General features: G+C 32.5%; 1 protein-coding gene across 1 annotated transcript in view; it reads left to right on the top strand.

Moving 5' to 3' along the window:
• The window catches only part of Vps13B (vacuolar protein sorting 13B), a 153276-nt gene that overhangs the window by 31697 nt on the left and 101415 nt on the right, over window positions 1-20164 (top strand). Inside the window, exons 15-26 of the mRNA XM_088233101.1 lie at window positions 1055-1176; window positions 2456-2614; window positions 2708-2854; window positions 2939-3061; window positions 6201-6249; window positions 6673-6836; window positions 12262-12323; window positions 12929-13063; window positions 13450-13658; window positions 16693-16790; window positions 17132-17343; window positions 19790-19879. Of these exons, the coding sequence (XP_088089227.1) occupies window positions 1055-1176; window positions 2456-2614; window positions 2708-2854; window positions 2939-3061; window positions 6201-6249; window positions 6673-6836; window positions 12262-12323; window positions 12929-13063; window positions 13450-13658; window positions 16693-16790; window positions 17132-17343; window positions 19790-19879 (1570 nt within the window). The remainder of the gene's footprint in view (window positions 1-1054; window positions 1177-2455; window positions 2615-2707; window positions 2855-2938; window positions 3062-6200; window positions 6250-6672; window positions 6837-12261; window positions 12324-12928; window positions 13064-13449; window positions 13659-16692; window positions 16791-17131; window positions 17344-19789; window positions 19880-20164) is intronic.

The raw sequence follows: 20164 nt of genomic DNA on the forward strand, positions 1-20164 counted from the left end.
CCGGGTTAAGCAGTTCGTGTAACTTTGTAAGCATTTACCGGTCAGTTTTTAGCTATTCTATAAAATTATTTATATTTGACATTCCATCCTAATTTTTTGTAGCTTATGGACGAATTGAAACACAATTTCATATTTTTTTATTTATTTAAAAATAATTATAGTCAACATTACTTTACAGGTTATTTAATCGATTACGTAATGTAGACTGAAGACATAATTACATTACTAATAAAAGATTAGCGAATAGAAAGCAGATAGCTGCTAAACTGCCAATAAGTACAGAAAAATATGTTCTTAATATGTGCAGAAGCCGTATTCAGCGAGCAAATTGGCCTATTAATGGGTAAATTGTGACTTGCATTCGTACGGCTTCTGGGTGCGTAAAATTGTGCATGAGATTTCGCTATAGTATTGGGAACACACAAACTGATCTTGTTAGTATATTTTAATTACATATTGTCGGGTTTCTGGCACCAGTTGGTATGTAACATTTCACCAATTGTGACATATTGCTCTTTTGAAGTTAAAAGCTCATCCCAAATCAACAATTTAAATAATAGTCCAGACTCCGGGTACTTTTGTCTAGAAGTAATTCCATTTCCATCTAGAGTGCAATTTGACGACCTGGCACCTGGGCCATAAAACCACAAGCAGAATATTATAAAGCATTATTTTTTGTATTTACGAAATACAGTATATTTTTATTTACTTTTTAAACAAAGATTATTTGATGCCAGTTATGAATCAATCTTATTTTTCGAAAATTGTAGTTACCAACTTATACCAGAAACCTGATGGTATATATTTCCAGAAATCAGCTTATAAAAACGTTTCCCTAAATTCGAGAGTGCTGTAATCCGATATAAAGTGCATAAATGTAATGTTTTTAAAATTTCATTTTGATGGAGCGAAGTGGCTGTAAAAAAATCAAAAATACAGATTTTGCGATTTGTGCATATTAATACATATTGCAGTATCATGCAATTTTTTATTCTTGCTTACGTATGAATATGTCACTTGTGTTTAGCCTATTTACATGAAAATATGATTTCAGATATTCTTACATTGTAAGTCAATTCCCAAACCCACCGTCAAAAACTATGGATGCCTGCTATGATGTTATTGTGGTTTCAGTATGTAATCTCCAGTGTGCTTTTTACAAAAAAGATAAGGTTAGTAATAGTCAATTTCCTTCCACCATGATTTAGAAATAACCATTAATGACAAGACAACAATGTTTCGCAGCTTATCTTAAACTATTTAGCAAAATAAAAGTAATATGAAATAAAATTAATTACCATATGAAAGGTTGCCTACTAAATGCATGGCATGATGGTTTTATATTTTTGTGCAACAACTATGGTGAAGGTGTATAATGGGTTTTGCATCTGGAGATCGGTAGACATAGAAAAGTCGGTTACATACAAATATCTAATAACATTTGTTCAAATGTTTGACCACAAAGTTAATGCTTTAAATATGAAAAATATTAAGTCATTCACATAAAGTCGTCAAAGTGAAGAAGCTTGAGAAGTGGGTATTCTATAAGCTGAATGAGCGCCAGCGGCACTCTCTTGTCAATGACTGCATTGCTTTTCTGAGCCGACACAATAACGTGGGAATTCTTAGTCGGATCGTTACTTGCGATGAGAAACTGATTTAGTTCGACAACCGTAAGCGTTGATCCTATGGTTACATAAAGGGACTGGAGATGCCATCATCCACAATACTTGCCATTTTTAAAAAAATGAATAACTTTTTACAAGGGATAATATTTATCTCCAAACGAATAAACTGTAAAAATGTCTTCAGAGTATTTTTCGACTCCCGCCCACAAGATTTTTTACAGCAAATTAATCGGCTACCATTAAAATTGCAAAACTGTATAGATAAAAAGTAAGAAAACAGATCAATTGTTTTATTTACTAAGAGAACGTTAATATTATAAGACATTTTTTATGGAATTAATTAGCACAATTATACTTCGTGCAAGTTATAAATTATGAGGATAGAGAATTTTGATAAATAAGTATTCGGACATTGCTTTCCTATGTCTGTCTTGCAGATGCCTCCCCGAAACATGTGCGAAAAAGGCAATTGCATGTCAGACCTTTTGTTAAAATAGACAAAATCGACGTTTCGCTGTCCCGATTTTGCACCTCAAAACTGAACCGATTTTGTTATTTTTTTAGACAGACGTTTTGCATTTTTCAAAAATAGTTATATTTGTATACCGTGCACCTGAAGACAGCAGATAAAACTGTGCCTTTTTACTTTTTACGTAATACTTTATTTGCTATCAAAAGTACCTAGATAACTTGCCTTATGATCTAATTTATTTTATTTTGCCCAAAAATTTCATTAGTTTTGTCAAAAAAAATTCACACATATTAGTTCGATCAAAATGTAAACCTTTTTGAAAAATATCTGTGTATCATTTTTTTTTCTATTCTAGAAAAACACAGCGCAACTCTTAGAAAAAATTCAAAAGCCAATGAGTTTTCCGCACCATTCATAACGGAATGCAGTTTCACATGGTACTTGTTAAGCCTTATATTGCCAGAGTTTTGGGATACCGATACACCTGTATTGAACAGTTACATCTTAGAGTTAAGTATGTGTGAACAATATCAAATAATCGTCAATCTTGTAAAATAATTAATGTTTTAAATGAATGCATATAATGCAGAATTTATTGTTCTTTTAGAATCCATATCTATATGTGCAACGATGCCGAAAATTTTGTTGCTGTATCACATTATTGCCAACTCTTACCTACAACGTAAAGTATCTGTAAATTGTGATTCCCCATTTATAGATACATCATTAGTACAGGATGCAATGCAAGATAAAGGTATACATTTTACTGTTCATCATATGTTTAATTAACTATTTTCTATTATGAAATGCTTTTACATTATTTATTTGTTTATTGCAGAAATGGTTCACTTGGAATTAAATGTAGAAGATTTAAATACCTGTCATTTGATCTATCAAAAAAAACATGTTTATAGTTTTACAATTCACACCATTAAAGCATTTGCAACGAAATATTTACAAGGTATGAATGAAATAATATATTATATTTATGTAATTCATGTTTATTTTTCATTTCACATTACATTTGTGTACAACATTTCACCAACATTTTATGGCTTTTTAGGCTGTGCCTGAGTTAAGCCACAATAATCAACAACAACAAAATATAAAGTAAATTGCAATAATTAATAATTGCATATGATGCAATATAAAATTTAAAAGAAGAACAATCCAAATACAAGAAATAATGTAAAAAAAAATTGATAGTAATAATTACATATGATACAATATTAAAAATAACAATCCAAATAAAATAAATGATATTAAAACCTTATAAAACTAATAGAATACAAATCATACCTATGAAGTAGCAAATATAAACCAGTGTACAAAATAATATTGAAATTAACACAATTGAAAGTTTGATATCAATTATTGTATTTAGTTCAAATTAGATATATACATATACATGATTATTTTTGTGTTTCGGTTTACATAAATTTTGAAGATTGCGTGACAAGGAATTTTGAGAAATAGGTATTTAAAGTTTTTCTTTCAACGTCTTGGAGATGCCTCCCTGATACTATGCGAAATAGCGTATTTCAGGTTTTGACATGAGCTTGACATTTTTGTTCAAACTAAAATGCCCGATTGTGTCTTGAAGGCATGTAAAAAACGTTTGAATAAACCTAAAAAAGATTATATAACTTCATTTGTAAGTAGTTACCTATGTACTTGTTTATGATTGAATTCTAAATGTAAAAATAAATTATTTTCAAACATTGAATGTAAGTAGGTATCTAAGTACTTGTTTGTGTTTGAACTCCATAACTTAAAATAATAAATATTCTAATTTAGAATTATTTGTGTAAATGTCAAACTCTGCTCTTTTTGCCAACAAGGGTGCACTTGATGTTGGAATACGATTTTCAAAAATGTATTAAATGTCAGTTAATATTATTTTATTATTACGAAAAATCCAGTAAAAAAAAAAATGTGTAGAAATTAAAAGGAATTTAAGGAAATAATCTGATTGTGATCCACCAAAAACAAACGTTTTTTGTGAACATTCAAATATATATTTTTTTGGATACTAAAAAATAACATTCTACCATTTTTTTAATATTTGCATTCTCAACCCTGTGTGTCGAGGAATAGAACATTTGTGCTCTTAACTTTTTTTGCATCTAACAAATTGAAGTTTTAGTATCTATATACATATATATAGATACTAAAATCCTCATTTCCCAGAAAAAAAAAAAACGTAAATCGGTCCAGTCTATCGAGGACACACATACGAACATTGCCTTTTATATATGTATATAGATTATCACAGTAATGAATAGAGACCGGAAAACAGCAGTGTTATTATTTGTGAAACGCAGTGTTATTTTTTGCCAAAAGCGGTGTTATTTTTGAAAACTGGCGGTGTTATTTTTTAGAACCAATTTGAGTACACGGGTTTATAATAAAAGTCAAAGGCATTGTTTTTTCACATTAAAAATATATATTTTACAATAATACAACATTAAAAACACTAAATATTAACTACATACATATTATAAACTAACTTTTAGTATATTTTTTCAAAAACTGAATACAAAAAATGAAGCAAATATTACATAAAACGCGGAATATATATGTGTGCAATGCACATGCTAAAGATGGTCAACCAAAACCACCTTCAACGTCTCAACACATTTAGTCATGTAACACATTGAATCTCTCACTACACTCTTCACATTTTTAAACTCAATATTGTAGTCTTTCAGGGCATCTATTATAGCCCTGACACAATTTGTAGCGTTGGCTGACTCTAAAAATTTTACCCCTGACACAAAACAGTTTTATTTCTTCAAGACTTGCATTAATTCTAAATAATATGGCGAACACACAACGGCCTGAAGAATCGATAGTTTCGGCGCTAAACAATTATTTTTTTTGTTTTCTAAAACTTCTTTCACTTTGAAAACTCTGTCAGCAGCTACAATTCCAAGATACTTCTCTCTTAATATTTTTGTGCACGGCAAATCTCCAGCACCTGAAAAAAGAAACGATTGTAAACTGAGAAAGGAAAACTGTATTTTCGACATTTTTTTAAGTCTACTGTCAAATGTTTTCATTCGGCGTTAATCTTGCTATTATAATAGTGTTTGTAAAAGTAGTGGCTTTGGAAATTGTTTTGTTTTGATCAGTGAAGATTACGAAACAAATTCACTGCGTACTATAAAAATTACAGGTAAAATGTTGAATGTCGTATTTTTACCACTATAAACATGTGTCAAAAACAGTTAGGTTATCAAAATCGGTAAAATAACATTAAAAATAAATGTTATGCTCAGAATAAAGTAAATAAAAATAAATCAAATACCTTGCATATATTTGTCAATCCAGGCACTGACATGCGGATCATTAAGTTTTTCCAAAGGTATGTTGGCTTTGATAAAGGTTTCAGTCATGTGTTTAGCCAATTCCGTAACAGCGTCCTGTCTTCTGGTAAAATCTTTAGTTATAAGATTGCTTTGAAGTGCAAGCTGAATTCTTCTCGGCATTTTTCCTGTTTCACACCATGAATATGTTTTTCACAAGAATCCTTTTGTTCCCAAGATATTGTCATATTCAGCAGAATCAGCACATAACAACACTTTTATGGAAATATGACAGTTATGAAAACAAATATGGCCTCCAATTCGAATCAAGCCAAGAGTCCATAGAATGACGCAGAGAAACGAGCGTGAAGTTAGCAACCCAAAATATTCGGCGAAATATTTTATGGCTTTCAAAGCTTGCTAAGCTTGTTATTTTCCAAAAACAGCGAATTTTACGTTATTTTAAAAAAACACAAGATTTCGCGTTATTCGCGTAAAAATGCCGAATTTTGCGTTATTTTTCGTTTTATCGCGATCGCGAAATTTTCCAGTGTCTAGTAATGAATTATTTTATGTGACCTTTTATAGGATATTGATCTGAATTATGTATATTAAAGCATTTATTATTTGAACTTGCATTCAACTTGCTCTCACATTGTGTCCTTTACACAAACAAAAAACGTAAAGCAATTTTTTTACAGTTCTTGCAGACAAGCTGACATAATGTTTATACTTAAAGGGAAAGCATAATCTATTTTTACAGTTAAAAGAAAGGCTGTTTTTTTGTTTCAGATTCATCTCAAACGGTTTGGGTATTTTGTAATCCATCCAGATTGTGCCCGTAAGTATTTTTATCATATTTATTAGAAAAATAGAATGAGTTTCTTAAACCATAAATTTCAAGCAAACATTGACCATTATAATTTTACCCAATAAAATGTTGTATGAGGGGTCTCAAGACAACTCACAAAAATCGACAGAAAGAAGAATTGAAGATATATGGATGTTCAAACATAGGCTGAATGACAAATATTACACAACGTGTAAAGTAATTACATCAACCAGCTTATGACATGTCATAAGTCCTGTAAATGCCTAGACTTTCATATTTCCTCAAAGAGGTTCTCCATATCTATTGATATATCTTTGTAAAATCCTTGAGGGTTAATCCAGTGATTGTCTAAACAGATTTGTATATAATCAATTTGTCTTTTTGAATTTTATGTTTTATGAAACCGTTACATATATTTTTTTATTATTTTAGGATCATTGCGGGATATATGCAACTGTCTTCTAGTGATGATATTTCTTCCTATGTTATCATTACAATTTCAGAAATATCGTTTGTAATGGATAATCTGTTTTCCGAGTGGTTAACTTACAAATTTACTCACAGAAATGATTCAAAGATATGTTCTTCAGAACCAGGTAAATTTTCAAAACTTGATTAAAATTAATTGATGTATATCTGTGTTGATAATTTACTTCCTTTACGAGAGCATATTATTGAGAATTTTATATATATATGTATTTTTTTATTTATTTATTTTGAGTCTTGATATAGGGCACACATTAACATATTCTTATCTGTAATAATAACCATCAGGGGTGGATCATGAATTTGTGGGGCCCTGGGCTAATACTACTTAGCGGCCTACCTAATCACTCAACTAATTGCCATTTTGTCAAAAAACTGTTTTCTATAGTGATGTAGGTATACGGTATAGGAAAAAATAGGACAAAATATTTTATTTATACAATATGAAGTGTATGTTTATACAAACAGCAACTGTATGACATTATTGCAAAATAAATTGACAGGTTCTGTCTGGTTATGTTACATACATTATAAAGCAACCTTTCTGCATTTTTGTGATGCAAATTCCTTTATTTGTTCATCACATTGTAAATCCTTCGTTAAATCGCAATTTATGGAAATAACTGAACTGGTATTCCAAACGCTGTCGCGGCCGTATTATCTTGTGTATTTACATACAAAATATATGAAAAAAAAGGTTTTCTCGTGCAGTGAGAGTGGTTCAGAATAGCGCCCCTGATAAAAAATTTAGTCGATAGTTCGACATTGTTGTTCTATATTTGAGTCGCCCATTTCCAAAATTCATCTTGTCCATTTTTCTTCGTTTCAAGATATTCGGCAAGTCAGTTAGTGGCATCTCTTCCTAATCCATCTCATTTGCTGGGGTTGTGACCGATTGACACTGCATACCGCATATCGAGGATTCTCACTTCGTTTAGACTACAAAAATACAGTCCACTTAACATATATCGGAAGAGCCTTAGGGCTCCGCCGCTCGCTAGCGCGTTCCAGCGCCGCCGCAAGAAACCTCTTTTTCCTACCCATGAATAGGCCAAAAGACCCACATGGGAATCCGTCGACCCATCATAAAGTAAATATGTCGAAATATGGAAAGTTTTTTTAAGAAATACACATGTCGAGACAATAAATGCCAAAAATCAATATAAACCAAATGAAAATATTTATCAAAATCAAGTACCTGTGAAAACTGTAAATATCAGAATAAAATTTTCTGTATCGGTACGTTTTGTGTTTTTCAAAAATAGTTATATTTGTATACCGTGCGCCGTGTGCCGTGCGCCGTGCTCCCACAGACTGCAGATAAAACTGTGCTTTTTTACTAGTTTAGATGGTTCTAGTTCCGATAATAGTTTAAACAATTTTTATAAAAATAAAACAAAAAGGATACGCCAATGTTAAATATCTATAGTGTGTAAAAAATCACTCCTCAAGTGCCATAATCCAGAGAGAAAATACGGGAATACGTTTGTATGAAGAAAAGTCGGACCGCGTTTATATACCGCGCTATACTCACAAAACTTTTCTAAAAAATCTTTAGTGAAAACCGTTTAAATGAATGTAAAAAAGATGTTGTAACTTTTCATTGGTAAGTAGGTACCTAGGTAAAATAATAATAATCAATTTTGACAATTTTTATAGCCCCGTTTTTGTGAATAATCACTTCAAGGGCGCTGTACATTATACTTAATTCTATCAGCTTACTCTTAATTACTATTCACTTACACACTAATTTTATAAATTACCCATACACATATGTATTGTTTGTATTCCTTCTAAGCAGTAGCACTTTTCAAATCAGGAAACGATTTCACAAATAAAAAAGTTTTTTTTTTTTTTCTAAAAAGCGATTCTGTTGCACAATTTCTTAGTTCTGAAGGTAAGGCTAAAGATCCGGCTATTGCAAAAGCTCTATCACCAAATTTGGAACTCTGGTTGCGTAATTGGGGTAGTATAACCTTCCCTACAGCAGAACAGGAGGCTGAGCGGAGAGTGAGGCGCCTATATGCCAACTCATCCGGAATGCAGAGTTCCTTAAGGTATTGGGGAGCCGTGTTATGCATTGTTTTATACATTAACCAACACAGCTTATACTTAACCCTTTCAGGAAAACGTAGCCAGTGCAGACTTTGAAGCAACCGTGTAATATGATCGTACCTTGATACACCAAAGATCAGCGTAGCAGCTGCATTCAGAATCGACTGCAATCGTTCCATTTTATATTTAGGGAGGCCAGCATATATTCCATTGCAGTAATCGACTCGTGATATCACAAATGCGTTTACTAAGAGACGGGCCGCCTCATTAGGTAGATGTTTTCGAATGCACTTAATTTGCCTTAGCTGGTAAAAACATGCGCTGACTGTCTTGCTGATTTGTCTTTCAAGCGAAAGTTTAGCGTCAATATGAACACCTAAAAGATTGACATTAGGAATAATAGAAGGTCCAGTGTTTAAAGAGGAATCTGTTAACATATGTTGCCTTCTTGGTGTTGCAACCCAAAGGTTTTCTGTCTTTAATGGATTAAGGATAAGTCGATTTTCAGCCATCCAGTCACCTATTTTACCTATACACTGAGTGATGGCTAATTGTAAATTGTCTTTATCCATCGGCTTGCAGAAAAAGTATATTTGGGTATCATCAGCATAACAATGAGCCCATAACCCGCACGATTTTATTATTTTTTCAACGTCTTTTGTATAAAGTAGATACAACAATGGCCCTAAAACTGATCCTTGTGGTACTCCTGTTGTTACAGAGTGAAATGGAGATCTTGCAGGTACTTGTTTATGATTAATTTCCTAATGTACAAATAATTTATATTGAAATATTTCATTTTAGTAGGTACGTAAGTACTTGTTTATGTTTGAATTCCAAAACATTAAATAATTAATTTTCAAATATATAATTCTTTTTGAAAATGTCAAACTCCTCTCTTCTTACCAATAGGGGTGCACTCTATTTAGTAATGTGATTTTCAAAAATGCATTGAATGTCAGTTATAAGAAATTTAAGGAAATAATCTGATTGGGATCCATAAAAAAACAAATCTTGTTTGTCAACATTCAAAAATAAACTTTTTTTATACACAAAAAAAAACACCCTTCCAATTTTTTTGTCCTTGCATTCTCGGCGAATGTAGCCCTGGTGATTGATGGAAAAAACATTTACGCTCCTAACTTTTTTCTACTTAATAAATTGGAGATTTTAAGAGCTATAAATACGCTCATGGCAATGATCTACATTTCGCTGAAAACCGCACGTAAATCGGTCAAGTAGTTATTCAGTCCATCGAGGACACACATATGAACATTTCCTTTTATATATATATGTACTGTACAAGTAACAGTTTGGACTGTATTCCACAATCCTGTAGCAAGGGGTAGGTGTTGGCCGTGTCTCGCTGCCGTCGTCGCTCTCGGGGTCGTAAATCCCGAAAGTTATGAAGTCTCGAAATTCCTCTCAAGTCCGGTGTCACTGCGTAGGTCGGTGGAAGATACTGGTTCGTAGTCCTGGGGTGAAGCGATGGTCAAGTCCAAGGTGTAGATCCAGTAGTAGAGCGGAAGGTCGGGCGGGGTGACGAAATGAAACGATCAGACTAACGTGATGTCTCGAGGCGAACTCAATATTTATTATTTTAAATGTACACATTATATAGGGCGTGTTGCGGGCTCCCGCTACCTGCGTCCGAACCGGCGTTAGGCCAATACGGGAGTGGGGGGGGGAAATACCGCTCCCACTATACCCGGCCGGCGCGCCTCCCCCAAAGTGCATATAGGGAGGTGCCGGCGCTCGGCCCGGTCACTTCGCTGGGAGCCGCCGCACGCGCCACATCAATTACAAAATGCCTTTTTTAAGGCAGTCCTTAGTCTCGTTTATACAAATGCATGTTAGGGCAATAACGGGTCAAACGTCTAGATTCAGGCCCTTTTTAGGGCCTGTAACACAAATTTCTGCTCTATAGTACCCCGGTATCGCTAAAGTCAGACCCGAAAGTGGAATATTCATCCTTTATTGTGGGTCCAACATTTAGCCTACAGATACCGGGGGCCCTAACTATATTATTGCATATTTCATTTATATTTTTAACCGTCCGTTACAATATATATAGATAACGAGTAAATATCAAAGTTATTTACATGCACAGCGACGAAAGCGTCTGTTACGCATCTATTGTAAAAAAAAAAACAAAATGACCACCAGCAGAGTGAAGTTGTCGCTAACCATAAATATGTAACAGTTTCCTTCCTTGCAAAATAGCGATAGGCCCACTCTATAGCATGCGTGTTTTTACTCAGAGGTTCAAACGGATGCAAAATTGTATTAATCATAGTGGAGAATATTTCGAAAAATAATAAAGCCATTTTTGATAGTAAATTTACCTTACCTTAAACACAATTACTCCCCCCACTACCCTTATCGGCACCCTCTAATGGATTCAATGTTTCTTTTATATATATATTATATATGTTTAGTTGTTAAATAACCCCCCGGAGAGGGCAATGTGTTGTTTCCGAAACTAGTCAGCTGTGTAAACATATAAAGTGGTTCACAAAACAAAGCATTATTAATTTTTTTTTTTAATAATTTTTTTGCTATTTTAGTAGATTCAAAGTTTTTTTCCTTTTCACCAATTTTCATTTTAACACGCCTTGGTTCTGAAAATCTATGACTCAGTTGCTTCTGGTGCAAAAGCATTTCACTTAAAATTATTTGCAATCTTTTTGCATGACATCTGGCAGTATTGAATTGTCTATTTATGTTTTATCTCCCAATATCATACAACAAGAAAGCATTTGGGATCGATTATCCATGCCACTATCCATTTCAAACACTGACCTGCGTATAAACATCATTATAACATACCAGGGGTGTGCAGCGAGGTTTTTGATTAGTGAAACAATTGGTACATAGGTACACTATATATGGATTCCTTGGAAGATTTTTATCAAAATAGCTATAATATATTATGTTTTTTGTACTGAAATATTCTATTCATCATCATCATCATTTCCTTTCCACACCTTATGGTGCATAGGGCACTGCATTGGTACACTAATCGCAGCGTATCTTGATCATTTCTGTTACATGAACGTAAGATGATCAGTCTTAGGCTTCAGGTGCCAGTCCAGGGACTATGAAATATTCTAGTGTAAAAATACCTTTTTCAATAAATATTTCATGTCAACCATGTTGGGAATCGAACCCGAGACCTCTTGCATGATAGGCAAACGCACTGACCACTACGCCACGAGGCCGAAATATCCTATTACTATTTAGAAAATCTGAAAAACTATAAAACAAAATAACAGTTTAAAATCAAGTTACACGCTATAACTCAGCACAAAAGCATTATTTATATTTTAATGTTAAATATAAAAATATTGTGTCAAACAGTTTTAGCCCTTAATTATTCCGACTTTTGACATCTTCGCATTTTGTTTTCATGAGATGTTTTTTGTAACTTTTTCAGGCACGGAATACGATTTGATTATGTTAAAACAAACTTTTTTTCAGAGGTCAATTTCGTCTCTCAACCTGGTTTAGACAAAGGAAATAAAAGGTCATTTGATGACATGGTAATTATTATTTTTTGATTAATTTTCTTATTGAATAGTAAACAGATCAGTGAAAACTTAATTTAGTATTATAACAATAACTTTAAATAATTACTTTTATTTTGTTTTTAAAAGATCAATAGTTTAGTCTATTTATTGTTTTCATTCCTAAAATACCACATGTTTTTCCTTTTCAAAATTAATGTTTATTCTAAGTGCAAAAATATTCACAGATACTGTTTTGGATGTTTTTTGGTGAACTTGTGAAGGTCAAATGTCAAAACATTGTTTTGACATTTTGGTTTTCATTGCAGAAACCGTTTTTAGGGTACGTTGACATAAAATACTTCACCACGAGGATGGCTCTTGCAACAGAGTTTAAGATGTTGAAACAATTTGATCCTACACTGGCAAAAACATCCCACGGAATGTAAACTATGTTGAATATAAATATCTCAGATTGAGGATGAACAAAACTAATCATTGTTCTAAATTTGAATACATCAAAACATTTATATACTAATCAAAACATTGTTCTCTCTTTATGTTTTGTCTTTTCAAATGCAAATTTGGAGAAAACATTTACCTTAAGTGTTTTCTAATTTCACACTCCACATTATTTATAGAATCGCCCAAGCACTAGTAAAGTTTCCAACAAATATTCGGGAGTTCATTCCCATTCAGATAGAGAGAAAGACTTTGTACACGGAGCGAGTGGTTCATCGTCTCGTGATGTTTTTAAAAATCCAGAAATATGCCAAGTAAGTATAAAAATACTATTTTTAATAAATTTCTTGGATTTTCACAGCCGTTCAGATGCACAATGAGTTTTTATGGGTTATTATGCTGTGTGTTGTACTACATATTTTTACTGTTTATTCCTATAAATCTTGCCTTGTTTTCTCTATTCACTACTAAAAATATTTCAAATTTGGCATTTAATATACCTCCAGAGAGTTTATTTAGTACCAGTCTACAGTCCTGGACATCCAATGCTGACAGTTCATGTTAGAATTACGGATGTGGACCTGACAGAAGCTGCAGCTCAGTTTGTGGCTCCATTTAGGGAACAACAAGGGAAAAGAAGATTAATTTTTAATTGTAATATACAAGGTCTAGTAAAACTAACTATGGATTTATTTTTCAGGAATCTCCCTTACAATTTGATGATTTAATCCCTCAGTCCAGTCAATATTGGTTCACAAAGTTGGATGAGTACAAACGGGTGGCAGTTCACTTAGTTGCAGAATCTTCAACCATTTACCTTCCAACCAAATCCATTTCAGCTATTGACTGCCAAAGTGTTGAAGAGGCGATAGATCGAGGTGCAGGATTAGAGGATATTCTTGTCATTGTGTATGTTGTTCTATATCTTTTACTATTTTGATAAATACAGAATGCATTTAATGTATTCAATAAAATATCCCATTTCTTACCTTTATCAGTAGTGCTCAGTAGCTCGTAAGGCGCTGAATTGAAACACCAGGTAGCGAAGCGTTCGTTCTGGCAACAATGGTGGCTTCCCATTTGGATAGGAGACAGGCCCACAGAAAAGTGAAAAAAATATGTAAAAAAAAAAACAGTAAAGTAAATATATATGTATATGACAGTAAAGTAAAAATAAACGCACAAGACACTAAAGAAAAAATAAGTTTAAACCAGTAAAGTGAAAATATGTAAAAAACAGGAAAACAAATATGTACCCGCAAATCAGTAAAGCAAAAAACTATGCAATTAACACTAAACAGCAAGAAAAATAAATACAAAAAATAATGTAATGTAAAAAATATCTATAAAAAATTACATTGTTGACTCGAATATTAAACTCGAAATCCCATGTACCAATATACCATGAGATAAATAAGATACAGTTTTGTCATAAACTAAAAGATTTTTAAAAATAGCCATGAGAATGTTGCCTTTTCTGTAGAAATCAAATGTACATAAATGACACGTGAACAAGTGCATAAACGAGTGAAGTTCTCTGTCCCTCCTAGGGGAGCTACAGTTTTTTGCTTTATGAAATAGAAATACAAATTTTCTAATTCTTGTATAGTATAGTTGGTATAGTTGATAATAATAATATGGTAAATATGGCACAATATCATGCACACCATCAAGTTGTAGAATCATAATTACTTAAACCCACAAATTAAAAATAACCAGTAAAATCACTTCCTCAACATCTTCAAGACTAGAAGATGTTGCAAAATTGATGAAACCATTTTCATTGTCAATATTCAATAGTTTTTTTTTTCTTATTTCACATTAAATGATGTATATAAATATATTTTATAAATAAAAAAAAATTCACTCGCCTCCTTTATTTGATGACAAAATTATCATATTCTGGATATTATATGAGGAAAGAAAATAATTAAATAAATAATCGGGTTGTGATCCTGTGGCTAGTGTCTCGGACTCACGGACCGAAGGTCCGTGGTTCGAATCCCACTTTACCCCAACTTGATTCCATTTTCTAATAGTGAGTTATTTACAACTCGTTGAAAATGGCCCTCAAAATTAAATATTTGGGTAAATCATAAGAACGCAAATATTTCTTTTTATTAAAAAAAAAAAAAATGGAATTTCTGAATAGTTATAAAATTATTTGGCAAGTATTAATTAATACATGTATATTATTTTTATTGATATATCTTATTGATATATATAAATATTTTTTTTTATTAATTTAATATAGTTACATATGATAGATGTTTTTTAATCTACTTTTGTATATATTATTTAGTTAATCTTAAAACTAACTTTCCAAAAAAGAGACCAGCTCTTGCGCTTGGCGAGTGGCTAACACTGTTATATAGTAGTTATTTAGTCATTTTAAGTTATATAATTTCAAATATACCTAGTTCTGCCATAAATACTGTTACGAACTGTTTTTATTATAATAAAAAAGCAATTAATTTTACAAAAGTTTTTTTTATTACTAGGCCAACATGCATATTCCACTAATTGAAAAAATATATTTTATTCAAAATGTCCTCTTGCCTTCACATAGGCCTTTAAACGGCCAATCGTCAATGGCAGCACGCACAATATCCATGGGAATTTCGTCTGCTACAGACGCGATGTCCTCTGCTACAGACCATGGTCTCCAACACTGACCACAATTTGTAGTCCAGCGGATTTAAATCTGGGCTTCCAGAAGGCCAATCTTCAGCTCTAATAAACTCCGGTATGTGATTTTCCAGCCATTGCTGAATAGATTTTACCTTATGAGCTGGAGCAAAATCTTGCTGGAAGATCCAATGTCTCAAATTGAACATTGTGTCATTGAGAGGCTTAACAACCTTCTCTAGAATGTCATGCTGGTACGATTTCGCCTTTGTCTTCACACTCAGAAACCCCTTCGTAGGAGGCACCCCACCAAATCGTCACTGCTGCTAGATGATGACCTCTTTAAACATTAGGAATGACTTGAGCGGCTTCTCGAGAGCTATGAGCATACACTCGATCATTTTGCTTGTAGAAGTTTTCTTCGATGTTAAATATTTTTTCATCAGAAAACAGAATTTTGCTATGCAAATTATTCACGCATCGTGAAATAAGTTTTTTTGCTCTGGTCTTCCTAATGTCCCGTAAAGGTGGAATAATCAAATGACCAGTACTTCTTCGGTAAGCCCCCATCTTTAGGTCAGATTTGATGACGTGGGACATACTTCGACTCGATATATTCATCTTCCTGGACAAGATTTTTTGTTTACGGAGTGGATTTATATGAATTCTGCTTCTGACAGCCTTAATAGCTCCCGGAGTCCGCACAGTTCGAGGACGTCCAGATCTTGGTCGGTCTTCAGCACTTTGAATATTCTTGAACCGATTAATAGTTTGATACATAAACTGGTGACTTATACCTAAAAGTTTTAGGGTGTTAAAAATGTCTCTCTGCTTCTTCCCAACTTTGTGTTACGCGATTACAGCGATTCGGTTTTCTTTAACACCCCACTCCATGTTTACTCGTTGACGTTCAACGACTGACTAATTATAGCAATAGCATAAGGGTTGGTACTTTACCTGAAAAAAGGTTTACATTTTACATTTTTACATTTTTTTTTGCACCACAACAGGCCAGGAGGCCTAATTACAGTGGTGAATTACATCACAGAGCACCCAGGCTTGAGAAAATTCACATTTTAATTTTTTGAGTTCTCACCGGGAATCGAACCCGGAACCTTCCGTGCGTGAGTCAAGCGTCTTGACCACTACACCACGGAGGTTACGGGTCTCTACCTGCTATTGTTTACATTTTATGAATTTTTGAATTTCATGTAACAGTATTTATGGCTGGACTAGGTACATGAGAAAAAAAAAATATATATATACGATATGAAGAGAAAAATGGAAAATAATAATACATATGCTTATATTTTAGGATACCTGAAGTAAAAGTTAAGAGTGCTGCTCTAAAATACTCCCTTTTTAGTTTTACCACACCGGAATGCGAAATTCCAAAAGACATTTGGAATGAAGGTAATATTTTCATTTCCATATATTATGTTCCTAGGTACATTCAAAATGGGAGATAGATTTCATATTAAAATAAAAAATCAACTCTAAACATATGTTACTCAATCCACGTCCACTCCCTAGGTGAAACATATGGCACATGTGAAAAACATAAGATCAAAGGAAAAAAATATGGATTTCCTCCATGAGGTCAGTAATTGTAATTACACTGGGCGCAGATGAGGTTGGATCGCCTTATATTCCCTTTTTTGCTGCACACCACTCACTGGCGTAAATGCACCTGTGCAATTTTTTATGAATATTTGATAAATCATGTGATTTATATTTAAAAATCTTTTTTCCAGAGTCAGAATCATTTCCTTGGCACGCTCGTTTAGAGTTGAGCTGTCACACTCTTCTACAATTATCTGATGGCAAAATACATAAAAATGATGTACTTAAGCTTTTAACCACTGAAATTAGAATCAGCGTTGCTATGAAGAAAATAGAACCTTCTGTACTGTTAAAACAAGATAAAAGTATGAAAATAGATGTAAAGCAATGCGATGATTCTGCTGTGAGTATATTAAAATATCTACTATGTCGCGTTGCGCAGGACGCAGGTGGCGGAATCCACAAATAATGTTTATGAAGTCATAATCACTGTTTTTCTAAATAACTCTTTCAAATCGGAAGCGATATTTTTTATTTGTATCTAAACTCAAAGGTAATTTTTTTTAAAGTTTGTATTGAAATATTCCCTGAACATTTGTTGATGAGTGACGTCTCTGAATAACTCCTAGTATTATATTTGTTTACATTATAAAAAAATTTAATCAAAGCGGGCGAAAAAATGAGCGAGCAGTTTTAAAATTCCTGCTCGGCAGTGTCCTCGTACCGTCTCTCGAGTGTCGTATAATCTTATCTCTATGGAACTGTGCGTTGATCTTTGTTTTACCTTCTGTTATTTTTGTATTGATTGATAAAACATAACAATTTTATTTATAATAATAACGACTGTAAATAATAACTACTATATTCATTACATTAGAAAGTTAATTTTGTTTAGTTCATGTTTTGTTTTTTTTTTTAATTAACATAATTTAAAAAATAATATACATAATATCTCAAAATGTCAAACTGATGTTAAAGTGATGAGCAAATTTGAGAGAGACAAATTTTAAAGTAAGAAAGAAAGAATCCTTTCATGTTGAGGACGATATTCGATATATTGTTGTTTCCATATGTACCGCGTACAATCAGATATTAACCGATGATAAGTTCACTTTTATTATTTTATATGTAGAAACTTAAAACCATAAGGATGATATTTTTATTTTTAAAATAAAAATAATATAAAGATGAATTTCTTTATGACTTTACTTCTCACACATCTTGAAATATGAACCGATGTTAAAAAAAAGCATCATCATCATCATTCCCTTTCCGCACCTAATGGTGCATAGGGCACTGGATTGGTACACCAATCGCAGCATATCTTGATTAATTTTGTTACATTAAGGTAAGGTGATCAGTCTTACTCTTCAGGTACCAGTCCAGGGACTATGATAAAAAAAATATACATAAAAAATTAGGACATAATATTGGACGAATTTTGAACAAATAATAAGTTTTTTTGTTGAGTTATGTACGAGGCAAATCCAGAAAGTAAGAGTACAAATAATTTCATCGATATTGGGACAGTAAGAAGGAGCCATATTATTGAGAAAATCGTCCAACCAAAGTGTTACCACCACACGTTCAATTGGAGGATTATAAGGTCCTCTAAATTTTCGTATCACGGTCCATACTGGTTTAAGTGTGCTCGAAGGGGAAAGTCGTTCACAAAATTGGGACGATTCGTGTCTTTTTTTTTACTCCTTAACAACCGTCTAGTCTGAGTCTGAATCTGTTTTAATTTTTAAAAGTATTCGAAAGTCGTATGCTTACAATAAAATTTGCAAGCTAATTTTCTTTTAGAAACTACTTCAGTTCATTCGAAGTCCCACCATGGGGGGGACGAAAGGTGACCATTAATATTTTTAGAAAAAGGAATAAAATTTTTAGCAGTTTCGTGGAATATTTTAAGCATACCCAAGAAATTGTACAATTTTCAGAAATAACCCGAGGAAATTTGGAGCCTTCCTCTTCAAGAAGCGTTTTATATGCATTTGGGTTAGCTTTTGGTGAATTTAATTTGTATTTTTGCAATAATAAATACACAGGCACATATTTAAAAGTATTTACAATGCAAATTAATATCCATTTGGCAATTCTCGACCTGAGTACGGCCCATTGTTTTGCTGCAAACTGTAGCTAACTTAATATCCAATAGTCATAGAATGGTTAATTATTTTTAGATTTGGAATTCAATCATAAACAAGTACCAAGGTTCCTACTTATCAATGAAAAGTTACTCCATCTTTTTTCATGACAACGAAATGTCGATTTTGTCTATTTAAGTTAGGCATAAAAGGTCCGAAATGCAGTTGTCTTTTTTGCATAGCATCGGGGAGGCATCTTCAAGACAGTGACAAGAAAACAATGTTCAAATACCTGTTTATCAAAGTTCCTCGTCACCGCACATCCTCACAATTTATGTAATCCGATACACAAAAATAAAAATGCACATATCTAATTTGAACTAAATACAGTAATTGCTATCAAACTTTTGAATGTGTTCTTTTAATATATTTGAACGAATATGTCCTCAAATCTAGCAATAGCAAAGCATTGCCGGGTTCAGCTCGTGACATATAAAAATGACTTGATACAAAATTTTACATTTTAATTTTGCCGGGTCTATTGGTTCCCATCTCCGGTGGGTATGAGATAAACGTAGATATTCAACTTACCCGGATCAAATCGGGGGATATGGATCCTACAGAAACCAATTTTAATAAAATAATTTAATTCAATGGACGATGCTGACTTTTGTATCTCTACTTTGTGTTCATTGGGTTACGCATATTATTATGTATTATTTTATACCTGTAATAATTAACATACTATCTTTTTTTTAGCCAAAATCCATAGCAAAAGGAAATTTCCACCTTAGTGTATTTGTCCATATTGACACAGGATGTGTTGAAATCAGTTTAAATAAACAACAGGTATGAGTTTTGTATTTATTATTTACATTAAAAAATTTCATGATGTTTCTGACAATTAACTAACTGCATATTTATTTATGAAACAACTCATCCGAATTTTATTGCTTTTACTGGCTCTACAAAAAGCGGCTTGGTGGGAGCTTTAGTACAAATATAACAATTGAAATTTTGAAAACTGTATAATTATGTTATTTAAATATAAAAAATAAAAATAAATTTTAAAATAAAAAAAAAACATTTAAATTAATCGCTTTAAGAAATTAAATAACAAAAATATGGTACGAT

This window comes from Micrasema longulum, unplaced genomic scaffold, assembly GCF_059751315.1.
Source record: "Micrasema longulum isolate JH-2025_06_02 unplaced genomic scaffold, ASM5975131v1 h1tg001056l, whole genome shotgun sequence".
In the NCBI taxonomy this organism is placed as follows: domain Eukaryota; kingdom Metazoa; phylum Arthropoda; class Insecta; order Trichoptera; family Brachycentridae; genus Micrasema; species Micrasema longulum.